The following is a 14,898-nucleotide window of genomic DNA, read 5'->3' as shown; positions in this document are numbered from 1 at the left end:
TGTGGGGTGAGTTTATTTTTACAGGGAAAGGAGCAGTGTTCGTGTCCAGGAGCCTGTGGCCCTGAGTGGGCTGCCACCTGCTAAAATTCCGAACAGTGCAGGATTTCTCCTAAAATTCCGAATGGTGCAGGATTTCTCCTAAAATTCCAAATGGTGCAGGATTTCTCCTAAAATTCTGAACGGTGCAGGATTTCTCCCAGACCCAGTCTGCCACTGCCTACAACTCGGGCTGTCCTGGCAGGGGTCAGGCCAGGCGCCTGCACTCAGCCTTGGCGAGGCCACACTGCGAGCACTGCGTTCAGTTCTGGGCCCCTCACTCCAAAATGGACATGTAGGTGCTGGAGAGTGTCCAGAGAAGGGCAACAAGGCTTGTGAAGGTTCTAGAAAAACATGTCTTACGAAGAAGTGGGTTTGCTTAGTCTCGAGGAGGCTCAGGGGGATCACATAGCTCTCTACAGGTCCCCAAGAAGAGATTGTAGTGAGGTGGGTACTGGTCTCTTCTCTTGCGCCTGCAGTGAGAGGACAGGAGGAAATGGCCTTGAGCAGAGACAGTGGAGATTCACATGAGATATCAGAAAAACCGTTCTCCCAGTGAAGGGGCTGCCCAGGGAGATGGTGGAGTCACCACTCCTGGAGGTGTTCAGGAGGCGGTGGGATGTGGCGCTGGCTGACGTTTTAGCGGTTGAGGGGTTACAGCGGCAGTGCTGGGCGGACGGTGGGGCTGGAGACGCTCCAGCCGCGCCCGCACCCCCCGCCGCTCCTCACGCCGCTGCTCTCCCGCCTCACGCCGGCCGCCCCCAGCGCGCAGGCGCGGCGGCCGCGCAGGCGCGGCGCGGGCGGGCGCTGTCAGCGGGGCCCGCGCTCGCTCCGGCCCGGCCATGTCGTACGGGCCGCTGGACCCGCGCGGCCCCGGGGCGCCGCCGCCCCGGGACTTCGGCGGCATCATCCAGACATGCAGCGGCAACGTGCAGCGCATTGCGCAGTACAGTGAGTGTGCGGCCGGGGAGGGACGGGGCGGCTCGGCAGCGCCCCGGGGCCGGAAGCGCGAGGGTGCGGTGGGAGCCGGGGTGGGCAGAGCCTCCAAGCCGGGCTCTCCCGGGCCGGGCACACGGCAGGCACCGGGCGCGGTGATGCCCAGCCCGGCTGCAGAGCGGGGTGAACACTGCGGGCGCTCTCGGTGGGTGTTTGTCCCTGTCACCGAGCCCCCTCTGCCCCCAAGGCACTGGCACCTCGGGCAGTCCGGCCGCTCGCTGGCGTCGGGTGCCCTCAGTGAGGGGCTCCGGGGGCAGCAGGAGCCCGGGGTGTCACCGGGCTCGGGAGCAGCTGCTGTCCCAGGGATCTCGAATGGGCGTGGGAGCGTGCGGGTTTCCCCCTCGCTGTGCTGGCAGTGTCCTGCTCCCGGGCAGGATGTCCCTGAGGACAGTGTTGCACTTTCCTTGTCATTAGAGAAAGTTACCGGTGTTGTATGATGATCGTAGAAATCTCAGTACTGATCGCTGAATTGCTGCTCCTTAAAGCAGTCACATCCAGGAGAGTCTTTGATATAATCCTTCCTAAGGGTACAGGCTTTGCTAAAAAATACATTAATTGTTCAAGTGCCCATGCTAGATCAGTTGAACATGTTGGTTCCTCAGAAAGCTCGTGACTTCTCTGATGACACAAACATATTTATGTTACTGGAAATGCTTTGCTCAGTCATGTTCATTTCTCCTTGGGGTAGACATTGCTGAATTGCTGGCCAAATAGCATGGCTTGTTGAGTTTTTTTTCCCCTTTTTATTTTTTCCTTTACACTCCTTCCTTCTTCCTTCCACGGGATTTCTTTGAGCCTCCTGTTCTAAGCAGCTCAGCTTCTCTCTCTCATGGGGCAGGCTTCTGCTGTCTCATGACCTGCAGCCATCCTATCTCCATGCACTGCTATCTCAAGTTAAACAAATAGCCCTACAGTTTTATTGAGGTGGGTGGGAACACACAGAACATCTGACTTAATGTTAACTTTATTACACACTATATAAAAGCTTTCCATTCAAGCCAAGAGAAGATATATTGAAGCCTTAAGGCTGTCCTCGTTTCTTCTTCCCCTGTAAGGGAAGGAGCAGGCAAACAGTATGCACTGCTGAGTATTAGTCACTTCTTTGGGGAGTCTCTGGAGTGAGCATTTCACACAAAATGTACAGAAAACTGGTGGCCTGAGCTGGCAAAACTGTTGTTTGCTCAGGTAATGTAGCAGACTTGCAGCTAGAGGAGAGATTGAAGTGTTTCAAGAAATTGTAGCTGTCAGATAGTGAGTATGTGGAAGGCTCTACAAAAGGGCTTGGAGATGGAAAGCTGTTGACTGAGGGGCTCTGTGTGTTGGTGCATATCCACTATCCAAAGAATAAAGAGCTCCAGCCTCTTCCTTCCATTTCCTAGACACTTTATTCTCATTTTGTGTAGACTGTGCATGTTGCTGTTGGCTGAGAGAAACTAAGCAAAGCGAACTGCTGAATCTAGCTCAGGGCAGGACAGACATTGCCTGGCCTGGAAATGGGGCTGTGCAAGAATCTCCCCATGCAGAGAGAAAGAAGTCACAGAATGTCTGGACATTATGGCACAAATGCTGTTTGCCAAGTCCTCAGCATCCGCACTCAGAGTGCAGTCCTTGTGCCGTTTGTCACCAGCTTGACTATGAATTTTTCTGACCTTCCTGTGTCTGACAGAGCTGTGAAATATGTGCAGACTTGCTTGCTGGAACCCAAGCTCAGTATATGAGGAGTTGCCAACCAACTCCTCGCTGTATAAACTAACAGAAGTCTGAAATTCTAGGTGAGAATACACTTGGAGGATGTAAAAGCTAATTACTGGCTAATTACTGATTAACTCGTATTGCAGTCTTAGCTGAGCTGCCCTTGTTGTAAGCCATTGGACATCCCTTTAAAAGAAGTGGCCATTGTAGGGATGTGATGCTTCTCCAGCAACACATTTAATCAACTGCAGAGACTCCAGGCTGCAAGCAGAAGTTACACAGGGGGGTGTCTCTGAATTGGAAGAAACTCTTGTTAAACTCACGGGATAATTCAGTTCAATTCACTTGCCTGTGGAACTGTATTAAGGTGATTCTCCTTGGTCTTGCCTCTCGCTGCATGATGCAATAGCATAGAATTCATGATTGATTTGGGACAATCAATCTTTGTACTGCTGTTGTAAGTGCTGAGCCCAGCACTTTAGTAATGATAAAATCTGTGCTGCTGCAGAATATAGTGGATCAGCTTCTTGATCTGTCAGAAAAGAATTCTAAGGTAGAGGGACTGGGGAGAGAAAATGTACTTGGTTTTCAGGTAGGTGAATGGTTTGATGTTATTCATTGTGTGGTTTCATGATCATGAGTGCCTACACAAAGAAAATAGTGGGAGAACATCAGAGATAAGGGAGAAGGAGGTCAAAAATACCTCTATGTGCTACAACATGATTTCAAATTGACAAAGGCAAACTGTGAGGTGCACATTGCTATCTGTTCTTGAAAGATTGTTTGTGCCGGTATTGTGAAAGCTTTGGACTATCATGAGTAGAAAAATTCAGGTCTAGGTCAGGGGGTTTTGAAACTAATAGCAACACTTGGCATTTTCTTTTCATTTTTTTTTAACAGAGCACTAATAATTGAAGTAATTTAAAATAATGTAAAAGTGGCAACACAGCATAATGAAGTTTTTCTGCAGCAGTTTTTCTGATAGCCTAAAATACTGAAATAGCAAGGCTGGTAGAAACAGCTCTGTTAGTTGGTCTAAAAAGGCTGAGGAAAAGGAGTGCACAAGCTGTCAGGTCCACTGACTTCTCTTGAGGGTATCTATGCCTCACTATCACTTTCTCTTCTGAAAGTTAGTTTGTTAGGCTGGGTCATGTATAGGTGGGGATTTTGCATTTCACAGAACCCCAGAACTGTTGGGTTTGGAAGGGATCCCTGGAGATCACCTGGCCCAGCCCCTGCTAAAGCAGGTTCCCCTGAGCAGGTTGTGCCGGAGAGCATCCAGGCAGTGTTTGAATATCTCCAGGGAAGGAGAATCCACAGCTTCTGTAGGCAGCCTGTTCCAGGGCACTGTCACCCTCTCAACAAATGAATTTTTCATCATATATAGATGGAACTTCCAATGTTTCAGTTGTGGCTGGTGTCCTGTGTCCTTTCTCTGGACACCAGTGAGAGAAGTCTGGCCCCATCCTCTTGGCATCCACCCATAAGATACTTGTATATATTTAAAGCAAAGAATGTAAGTGTTGCTTTATTAAGTTAAGTCAGATATTAAGATAAAGTTAGCTTTTAGCTTTCTTTTGGGGAAAGCTAAAAGAATACATTCAAGAAGGAATAAAATGCTTGAAGTTGTCTTACTAACTCATCTTGTGATCTCTTTATCTTCAGCTGCTCAAATAAAGAATTTGATGAGCCAGCTGGGAACCAAGCAGGATTCCAGCAAGCTTCAGGAAAATTTGTGAGTATTAAATGAGCAAACATTTGTATAGATGTTCCTTCTGTCTGTGTTCTTAGGGATAGTGGGTTACTTGCTTTGGGGAGATGCTTTATTAGATAAATTTAATACAGTCCTGCAAACCCAGAATTACTAGCTGCATTAAATAGTTTACTGGACAAATTAAGGTGTTTCTGCACGACTCTGGAGAAGCCATTCAAAACTGCTGGATTTGAACAGTTCTTCCTATGTTGTTCTTCTGTATAATTTTTTAATGTTTTCTTTTAAAAGTACTAGTACCCTCAGCCATTCATTAGCATTAGCTGTCCTCTGAGGAGCACTCATACTAGCTTCACACATGGTTCAGAAGAAATGAATGCCATACCAGGTATTTGGTGCTCCCATGACACCAGTAAGGAAAAACAGTCAGGGAGCCCCATAAATGGAGAAAAAGGAGCTTGTAGTACAGATGGATTTAGTCAGTAGAAAGATTAGCAATCATATATGGCAGACAAAATGTCATACATGACATTTGTATACAATATGTCAGATGTAATTTCAGAAGAAGAATGTGCCAGTGGGGCACAATGTAGAAGACATTTAAACAGCTGTAATTCAAACTGACCCCTGCAGAGTCTCTACAGGGGCTCTCTGTGTCTGTGCATCTTTTACAAACTTGTAGAACATAAATAGCACATTATGGAAGGAATAATTTCTGAGGTCATCAAAGAAAACTTAAAAGTACATTCTTTCACTCTCTCTTCATGTGACAGTACCTTGAATCTCTGAATGCACAATTATCCTGGTTTTTATAATAGCAATTTTTTGATAAGATCATGACTTGTGATGGAAGATACACATACCAGATTTGAAGGATGAGATCAGAGTCCAATTGGGAGAGAAAGGGATTTGTTTCCTTGAGCTGCTCAGTTGACTCAATCTCTATTTAATCGGTAGATTAAAGAATTAATCACTGGTGACCAAACAAATGCCTTCCCATTTAACGTCACTGCATAATCTCTCCTCTTTGGGGTGAGAGTGGCTGCACCCCACAAATTGTCAGCTGCCATACCAACTTGCCAAAATGCATGGATGCTTTGTTTAGTTTACATATACAGCTTATACAATAATGGAGCCTGAATGCCTTGATTGTGTGTCCATTGGGCCAAGTAAGCGACTTTCACTTAAGCGTCCTGTACCTGTTGAATGCAAAAGAAATTGCTTCTGGTTTTAGTATTTTTTCTTCCTAGTTTACAGTATAGGATTTGTATAATAGTATTAGATTCTTCACAACAATAGCTTCATATTGCAATGTTGTTGGAAAACATAAAGGCTTAAGGGAAAGCCTTGCAATTCCTGGATTGTTCTTCTTTCTGATCACTGTTTTTCACAAAAATGAAGAATTTTGTATCAGAGTCCCTGTACTTTTATCAAATGTACATTTAACCAATGGAGTTGGTGGTTGTCAAGAGTTAGTTACTAATTGGTACCATAAGGAATTCACCGTAAAAGTGAGATTATGTTCACTCAATAAAGTTGTTTCTCTCTTATGCCATTGGAGAAAAAGATATTTTTTTAAGCTACTGAATTATACTAGTTAGCAGGAGCAAAGAAATTATTTGAATATTTTTTTTAAAATGTAGTCCAGAGTCAAGTTGATTTTAAAAAATCAAAGTACATCTCTGATCCTTTAGGTTGAAAAAAACCTACTGTAAGCTGTGTGATCTCAGAACCCCTATTTAGTCATTATTCTGGATGCTAAAATGCTCAGTGGCTGCTTTTTAGGTAGATCTTGTGTAACTGCTTTTGAACTTCTGTTTCAGACAACAGCTGCAGCACTCTGCAAACTGCCTTGCCAAAGAGACCAATGAATATCTAAAGGAGTTGGGGTCTCTGCCACTTCCCCTGTCTGCTTCTGAACAGGTAGGCAGGTAGAACTTTCTGGACATATTTCTAGATCACTCATTTCATGAAACTAGGGTAGACCACACTGTCACAAAGCCTGAACTGGCACAGCTGAAGAGACAGCAGCCTTTTGCAATGAAGGATGATGATGAAGTAGAGAAACTCTGTAAGCTGGCTGCATCCTGGCTGCTTATATGACCCTGGGAAAACCATGTTTCCTAGGAGCAAATAGGTATAAAACTTCCCCGCATGAGAATAAGAGGCCCGAAATGTTTGGGGAGAACTCAGTACGCAAGACTGGTTTTCTGAGTAAATTTCTGAAAAATAATCTTGTTTACAAAGTGCCTGGTGGTGCAAGGTAGTGTTTTAGGATAAGAATTCAGAGGAAACTACCTATCGGTATGAAATGTGAGCATGCCAGAAAGCTTTCCCTTGCATGTGATTTATTAGTGGTGGAGGGGGGGAAGCTGACTCACTTTGCTTATATTTGAGTAAAGCAAAATATGATGAGGCAAAGATTATGATTTTCTCTTACCAAATAGTAATTCCTGCTCCATGTGGGAAAGGGAAGGGACAGTCCTCTGCTGCTAGTGTCCATCTACCACTGCCTGCTTTTGGGGTGCTGTTGTAGGATGATCTGGGGATGTGGGTCAGCAGATGTTGTCTTGGTCTAATTCTGTATTGAAGGTTTATATGCCAGTTGGAAGCATGGCCATGCTTTGCTGGTTTGTTCAGCAAATATTTTTCTGTTAATCTTCTGTGATGAACAAAATCCTGTCATGTGCATCTCACTGAATGCAGCCCAGGGAAAATTCAGTCAAAATCTGCAGAAGCTGGTATCAGTATGCTGAGGATCTGCTCTGGAAGAAGACTTGTTGCTTCCAGAGGGTTCAGTTGGAAGCTTCAGTGTATTATGAGGCTGCTGTAGTGGCTTGTTATAGCAAAAATATAGTTGAAAATGTTTTTTTCCTTGAGATGATTGTTGAATTGGTACAAGCTCATTGCAGAATTGCAGTCCTGGAAATCCCACAATTTGAGCCAGCTGTTGCAAATCTCTCAATCAGAAAACATAAAAACTGATCTAATGTTGTCTTTGGGACCAGCTTTTTCACAATTTCTTATTTCCCATTGCTGGAATGTCACAGCACTCCTCAGATGTCCTGTGGAGGCTAAATAAATTGACATTGTAAAATGAGGATGAAAAGGATTATTGCAACTAATGTATTTGAAGAAAAGATAAACTGAAATAGTTATCAGGACTAAGGATGTTATCTGATCTAAAAACAACAGGCTTGTAGTGTGGCATGATTGGGAGAGACAGCTTAGGAGACTGGGACATTGGGTGTTATCTTTAGTTCTGGAAGTGTGGGGCTTCCTGTTTTTGTGATTAAAGTGTGAATTTGTGTGTGTTTTGTTAAGTACTGTGAGGTTAGCTAAGTGAAGGAACGGAGGGAAAAGGCATTGTATTTAACTGAAAGGTATGTAGTTAAATGTGGTGAATTACTGGAATGTAATTAGAATAAAAGTAGTGGTGTACCTCAGACTTTAGAACTAGATTAAATTGGAGGGTCTTGTTGCACAAAGCTGTCCTGCAGTTGGCAATGCATGGGCATTGGTGTAAGGAATTAAAATGTGGTGGGCTTCTTGTTCTGTCCAGCACCCCAGCCCACTGGCACCAAAAGATCACTGAATGCCAGTTCATTGTTGTTGTTGTGATGGTTTTTAAGAGTCTTGACAGTCACTTTATAATGAATGGGAATGTCTAAACTCTTGTTTGTGTTTTGATTCCTCAGCGCCAACAGAGGCTTCAGAAAGAAAGATTAATGAATGACTTCTCCACCGCCTTAAACAATTTCCAGGCAGTACAGAGGCGAGTGTCAGAGAAGGAAAAAGAGACTGTAGCAAGGGCAAGAGCTGGCTCCCGTATTTCTGTAAGTATTTATGGGAATTTTGGAGTGATACAGTGAACTGTGAGTCTTCTGAGAGATCTTGTATTTGCCTTCCAACCTCATACCTGTTTACTGACACCTTACTGAGTGAAGCTGAGGCCTTGGTGCAGTAGTTTTCCATTCCAGATGTTGGAAGTAATCTCTCATTTCAGTGTACTCCAGTGTAGAGGAGAGAAGGAATCCTGGTAGTTGCAAATGTTGCAGAAGATGAGATGGGGAGTCAAAGCATAGTGACTAGCAAAGTATTGTAGGCTGCTCTTCACTTCATGCCTGTCCTATGCTGTAAAATGTAAGACTTCAGAAGGAAGCTTACCACACCTTAAATTACATCTCAAATCTCATACTGAGTTGCTTTATATTCTTATAATTTCTGTCCTGCTAATATCTCCAATGTATGTTCACTGTTATGTTTTGACAAACCCCTGTGGCTACTAAGAATTCATAATAAAAGGGCCAGTGAAAACATTTCTCTCCTCTTGCCTCAGGACTTTCTGCTAGGTATGCATTCTTAATTTCTGCAAGGGAACACATTTATCCATTGGATGATGCTCTTAAATTTTTGCTTCGTGTTGGGAAAGGAGGTTACGAACATTGACAGCTGATCCAAGTACATGGACTGGCTGCTTTTGATCATTCAGTTGCCTCTGATTTGCAGAGACAATCTGATCTAAAAATTAAATCTAGAGATGAAGCTAAAACTAGTCTTGCATAACCTGAGCTAAATCTGAGGGCTGCAGTGACAGTGGCATCTCCAAGAACTCTCTGGACAGTATGTGCCTTGGTCTTCAAGATACTGCTGGTGATTTTGTGCATGGTCCTGGTGGTCTGTGAGAGTAGTGACTCATTTATCTTTTCCAGGCTGATGAGCGGTTCAGAGAAGAACAGCTTGTTTCATTTGATAGGTAATAACTTCTTATACTCCTGAGGTTTTCACTACATATAACTTAAGTTTTTATGGTGTGATGTATTACTGTAACTTGGGCCAGGCTCTGCTGGCTGAATGCAAAGCAAAAAGAGTTGAAAAGCAACTATTACAGCACATTAATCTACTATGTAAAATCTGCATATGACAGTATTTTATCCTCCTTAAGGACAGATTGTGTGATTACTACCCTGAGGGGAATAGTAGTGCCCTTAGGATGTGGCAGCTGGAGCTCCTGGTATTCTGGCTTGTAAACAGAAGATTACCAGACAGGATTTCACTCACTGTGACTCTTTGCACAGAGAGCTGCATATTTATATCATGGGTTTGGATGTTTTCTAGCAGCCCAGTTGGAGTTACAGCAGAATGGCAGATGAGGCTGCCTGAAATTCAGAAGTCCTGCACACTGTGCACTGGCAAACTAATCCTGGAATGTGCACAAGACAGCATTACTGTCACCTGTCAGTTGTACTGCTTCTGCAGTAACAGTGTGCCTGTGTGGTAGATGGCTTTGTAAAATGTCACATCAACTCTGCAGTGTGGTAAAGAGAGCCTGAGCCCCTCCAGAAGTATCTGTGATTAATGTGTCAACTGGGCTGAAATCTATTGGCCGTGTCTGTATAAATCCTTTCACTTTCTGAATCGAGACCTTGCTTACCTGTCTCATCCTCCCTCTGCAAACTGTCCTTCATCTGCTCAGCTGCTTGGTACTGTCCCTTCGTTAGCCCTGGGCTTTCACTCTGAGCCAGGGGTGAAGCCCCAGGTGCTCAGTTATGCAGGTGCTGGGATGGGTTTGAAGGCTTGCACACTAAAGCAGTGGGACCCAGAGATAAGAGATGATGGCACACAGCAGCTATTCCACAGTCAAAGCTGTTCATGTGTGTCATGTGTCAGAAACTTCTGCTTTTGAGATTTGCAAACCCTATGGTCATCTCAGAGCTGAATTACTGGAATGGTCAGCTGCGTCCGACCTATTCATGTAGTTTTTTTCATTTCTTTAGGCACTTTTAAGACTTTAAAACTTACTACTTAGTGTTGTACCAAACACTGGATTGATACAATGTTTTCTGGCACACTTCTCTATTGAAAAGATGGAGATGTTGCCCTTGAAGAACATTTTAAGCTGAACATAGAGGTAGCTTTGTATTATAGATGCTGGCTCCACTCTAATTGATGTAACTTCTGTAGCAGTTGTGAAGAACCATCTCATCAGGAGAGAGGTAGACTGGGATGCAGAATTACTTGAGTTTTGATATCTCTTCTGGTGTGTAATTTAATTCAAAGTTGCTACTAGAGTAATGAATTAAAATACTAAAACACTTCAGTCTTATCTCCAAATGCCAGATAGGCAAGAGTCTTTGAGTCCAGATGCTTTTCAGGTGTTCTTCTGTTCTGTTAATGTGCTTGCAGGCTGCTCTCTATCAGAACTTTCACCCTGATTTCTCCATTTTGGAGAGATGATAAGAAGCAGGGAAGGTACAAGTATTTTTTTTTTTAAGCAGAACTGAAATAGACAGTTTCTTCTAAAATGCTGTAGATAACTGTTATATTCTAGAACAGGTGTGCTATGCATGTAACTGCTTTCCAGTGTCTTCACATTGCCTGATCTGTCCCTTTTTTCAGTTGTTCAACCTGGGGGTTGTTCTATAGGGAAGTCTTCAACTTTTAACTCATTTTGCCATAAAATGCAGCATGGAAGTACCTATGCTCAGAGAAACACTGACTTTCCCTCTCTTTCCAGTGGTGAAGATTGGAATCAGATGCAGTCTCAGGAAGAAGATGTGGCAATAACTGAACAGGACCTTGAACTCATTAAAGAAAGAGAAACTGCAATCAGGCAATTAGAGGTGACCAGTCAATCCTGCACAGTTAATAGCACTGGGAGATAAAGCAAAGGATGCAGTGTTAATTAATGGGATGGGCTGAGGAGAGCTGATGGTGGAGGAATAGAGTTCCTCATAGAGAGGACTGATGCCAAGATAATCTCCCTGCTCCTGTTGAAGGAGATATATTTTCCCTCAGTGTTGACTGGTGATCCTTCAGATATGGCAGGAGCAATTCATGTTACAGTGTTCATACTGTGCTAATTGCTGGTGTGATGAAACAAATATTCAGTAGCTGGAGCACTGTAGGCTCCCATGTTAATCCCAAGTTGCACAGGTGGTAATATCAAGTTACCTCAGTCAGAGAATGCTGGTGCCTATTCTGACCCTTTGAGTGATGGTCAGAAGAAGTACTAAGAGTGAGGATTAGAAAATATTGTACCCAGTGTTCATTGTAACTTGTTAAACTGTTGTCTTCAGGCAGACATTTTGGATGTCAATCAGATATTTAAGGATTTAGCCATGATGATTCACGACCAAGGAGATATGATTGGTAAGTGCATTTGGATAATAAGTTTTTTCTTGGTTCAGTTACCTGTTTTGCCAGTTATGGATTAAATTTTTCAGTATTTTGCATTAAAAGTATTGTATTTTTTGGCTATAAACACTGAAGCTCTGAAATATTTTGCAATGAGTTCTCCTGTTTTTTCCATAGATAGCATAGAGGCAAATGTGGAAAGTGCAGAAGTCCATGTGGAAAGAGCCAGTGAGCAGTTACAGAGAGCTGCCTATTATCAGGTAAATTCTGTGTGCTCGCTTGATTGTCAGTGGATGGTTGAGCACTAATGAAACAGGCAGAGCAAGACACTGAGGACTGCAGCACACCAGACTGCTTATTAAAACCAGCTCATGCAAGCTGGCATTCATTCAGAATTGCCTGCAAGGAGTATATAAAGCATTCGAGTCAAAAACATGGTATTGAAATTCACCTTCTACTTTAGAGTAAAAGAGTAGAAATAGAGTCTGGCCCTTCACACTCTACAAGCCTAAGTGTTTACCTGTCTTTGTTTTTGTTAGGAGTTAGTAGAAGAAACAAGAACAAATTCTGATACTGTTTCCAACTTTTAAACATATCAGCCAAGACACTGACGTGCAAAAATCTATGCCCAGACTCGGGTCTGGTACCTCTGGTGACCAGGATTTGCAGCACTCCTGTCCAGCTGCTGAATTTCTATCCCATAGTTTGTGCTCCATCAAATCTCTTGCAGTGGCTCTCACTGCTGTGTGGTAGCCAGTGTTTCCTGTAGGTTCCTTTCACCATCCTTGTCCCTCTAGGTCCAGTTTCTGTGAAGGGGTAAGGGTTCTGCTTTAGTCAGTCCTATTACTGCTGGGACTTACACAAGAAAATACTGGACTCTTCCAAGCTCTTAAGTGGGAGGTACTGGAGGGCAATAAAACTCCAATGCTGTTGAGTGCAAGGGTGGGAATGTTGCTTTTACCATCTGGCAGCATGTAGTAGTAGTCTGTCTCTCCATGGCTTCCTTGCCAAAGTTCTGAGGTATTTATAAATCTAAGTTTTGGAGCTGTTGGACATGTTTTGCATGGGGTTTTTTTTCCTGGATGGAGAAAGAAGTGGTTATATATAGCTACCCTCAAATCCTTAGATGCCAAATTAAAAATATTTGGTGTATATGGATGGACTGTAGTTTCCTGTGATGAATAAAGTGAGCAAAGCTATAAAATCCAAGTTCAGTAACTGTACATGAAATCATTTAAATTGTAGAAATGCAACACCAAGCCCAAGTGGCCAAAGGAAGATTGTATGTGAGAACTGCTTAGGAGTTTGATTAGGAAAAAAATCTAAATAGCTAGAAAGGTTTGGCCTTCTCTGAGGTTTGTATATTCCTTAAGAGAAGCAAAACCTGTCACATTTGGACTTAACTGCATCTCTTAGACCACTGCACTCCTAAAATTAAAAACATTCATCTGTAGAATCATGGAGTTTAAGGAACATGTGAAAGTGTTCACTCTACACTGGTTACTTCTCTCTAATAACTGTGGGGGTACCAAGTGCTCTTGTTCACCCAAGTTAGTAACATGAATGGTAGCCTTGCTTTCTCCTCAAGTGTTCTTGTGTCAGTGGCTTCTTTTTTCTTCTCTTATTAGAAGAAATCCCGCAAGAAGATCTGTATCCTGATTCTTGGCCTTGCTGTGGTCTGTATAATCATAGGACTCATTATCTGGAAGGTAAAATGAAATCTTCCCATGGAACCCAGTGTCACAGCTGAGATTTTTTCTGTCAGAGCAAACAGGCTGACTAGTCTCGGAGATTAATTGACCACCCTGAGAGAGCACAAGTTGGAACTACTTCTAATAATAGATATTAGCAACTAACGTGCAGATAACTAGTATTTGGAATTAGTGAACCATGGAGACAGTATTTATCAGTTTATATACAAATTATATTGTTTTATGTAACTAAAATCTTGTGGTTTTGCTTTCTGTAATGTGTTCTTCCCTGTCCCAGCTGTATGCTGAAATGTGATGAATAATTGGAGATGTCTTGTTTTTGACAAGTCGCACAACTTCAACATTTTGTACGTGTAGGTAACTTTGTTGGACTGGAATGAGAATGACATTCAAAGAGAGCCCACCACCAAGTCACATTATGTAAATCCAGCAGTTTCTAAAGTCTCCAGTATCTGCCCCATGGTTTTATTGTCTCCAAGTGGCTCTGGTTCTAGATTCTCTTGAAGAAAAGGATGTCATCACAGATTTGAGAGGCAAGGAGGGTATGTGTGGATGATGATTTGAACCTCTACATGCTGGTCAGTTTAGCCTTGAGACTCATAACTGTGTTTAATTTTTTTGGGTGTGGTTGGGTTTTTTTTGGGTTTTTTTTTTTTTTTTTTCACAAAATGCATCACTTGAGGACAGAATGTTCTTTGACTTAAATCTAACAGTGCAATCTCCTTAGACTAACTAGTTGGTCGCTTGCTAGTGGACAGATAAGTCTCTTCCAATGCTGACTCAAGCACTAAATATAAAAGCTGCTCACTCCTAACTGTTTTTAGAAGCTTCCGGGAAAAAACACTTAAAAATGAGGAAGTGGGCACCTAAGTTTACAAGCTAGCAACATTAGTGAAGAGTGTTAGCAGAAATCTTGATTCTGAAGAAGTGCTCTTGAAGCTCACTTGTGGTGTTCTAGTAAATATTATGTGTGGCTTGTGAACATTTGGTATTTTCAAATCTTTATGAAATAGAAAGTGCAGAAACTGGCTGAGTGAAGTGCTAGGATTTTCAGACTGGGGATGTGTGTGCAAATGAAAAGGATTGCTGGTTCCAGCTCATAGGGTTGGGCAGAACAAGCAGCCACTCCCCACTTCAATGTAGCTCTGAACTGACATGCACTGAGGGAACAGTAATCTGTCCAAAGCCCAGTGGGGATGGTAAATGCAGCATACTGACCCATTTTGTATTTAATCCTTATTCCATGTCTCGTCTATAATAAAGTAAACATGAAAGCTGGGAAGGGAGTGTTCTCCCAATTGCACAGTGGTTTGCACTATTGCGCCGTCATTCCATCCAATAATCATCAATAAACACTTTTAAAAGCCTCTGTCAGAGCTCATTTCTCTTGCAGTTTACACATTGGCACAGGTGTGTTTGCAGAGTAGAGGACTTTACATCAGCACAGTAGTGTTTCTTGCAGCTTTAGTTCTGTGGTCCCTGATTTTTCAAAATGAAACTCCCTGAAGTCACAAAATTCATTTCACAAGGACATACACAATACTTCTGTGCAGAGTCCTGTACAACAGCTGATCCCAGAAAAATGAATCTCATACCTCAGCAGCATTGGGTCAG

At 43.0% G+C, this 14,898-nt stretch overlaps 1 protein-coding gene across 1 annotated transcript; it reads left to right on the top strand.

The window, feature by feature from the left end:
* Nucleotides 1-837: 837 nt before the first annotated feature.
* STX12 (syntaxin 12) lies at nt 838-14,653 on the top strand. Its single transcript, XM_053964337.1, has 9 exons — nt 838-987; nt 4,390-4,459; nt 6,259-6,358; nt 8,134-8,271; nt 9,148-9,191; nt 10,953-11,058; nt 11,515-11,587; nt 11,750-11,832; nt 13,201-14,653. The coding sequence occupies exons 1-9, from the start codon at nt 879-881 to the stop codon at nt 13,288-13,290; spliced, it is 813 nt and encodes a 270-aa protein (XP_053820312.1). The 5' UTR covers nt 838-878; the 3' UTR covers nt 13,291-14,653.
* The last annotated feature ends 245 nt before the right edge of the window (nt 14,654-14,898 follow it).

The sequence above is a fragment of the Vidua chalybeata genome, chromosome 25 (genome assembly GCF_026979565.1).
Source record: "Vidua chalybeata isolate OUT-0048 chromosome 25, bVidCha1 merged haplotype, whole genome shotgun sequence".
Lineage (NCBI taxonomy): Eukaryota > Metazoa > Chordata > Aves > Passeriformes > Viduidae > Vidua > Vidua chalybeata.
This window is presented reverse-complemented; position numbering and strand designations above follow the sequence as displayed.

What these genes read in the sequence shown, in the direction of transcription:
- STX12 (XM_053964337.1), top strand. Translation starts at nt 879, where the DNA reads ATGTCGTACGGGCCGCTGGACCCGCGCGGCCCCGGGGCGCCGCCGCCC. An exon ending in CTGCAATCAGGCAATTAGAG is followed by an intron (nt 11,059 to 11,514) that starts GTGACCAGTCAA and finishes TGTTGTCTTCAG; the next exon opens with GCAGACATTTTGGATGTCAA. An exon ending in CGACCAAGGAGATATGATTG is followed by an intron (nt 11,588 to 11,749) that starts GTAAGTGCATTT and finishes TTTTTTCCATAG; the next exon opens with ATAGCATAGAGGCAAATGTG.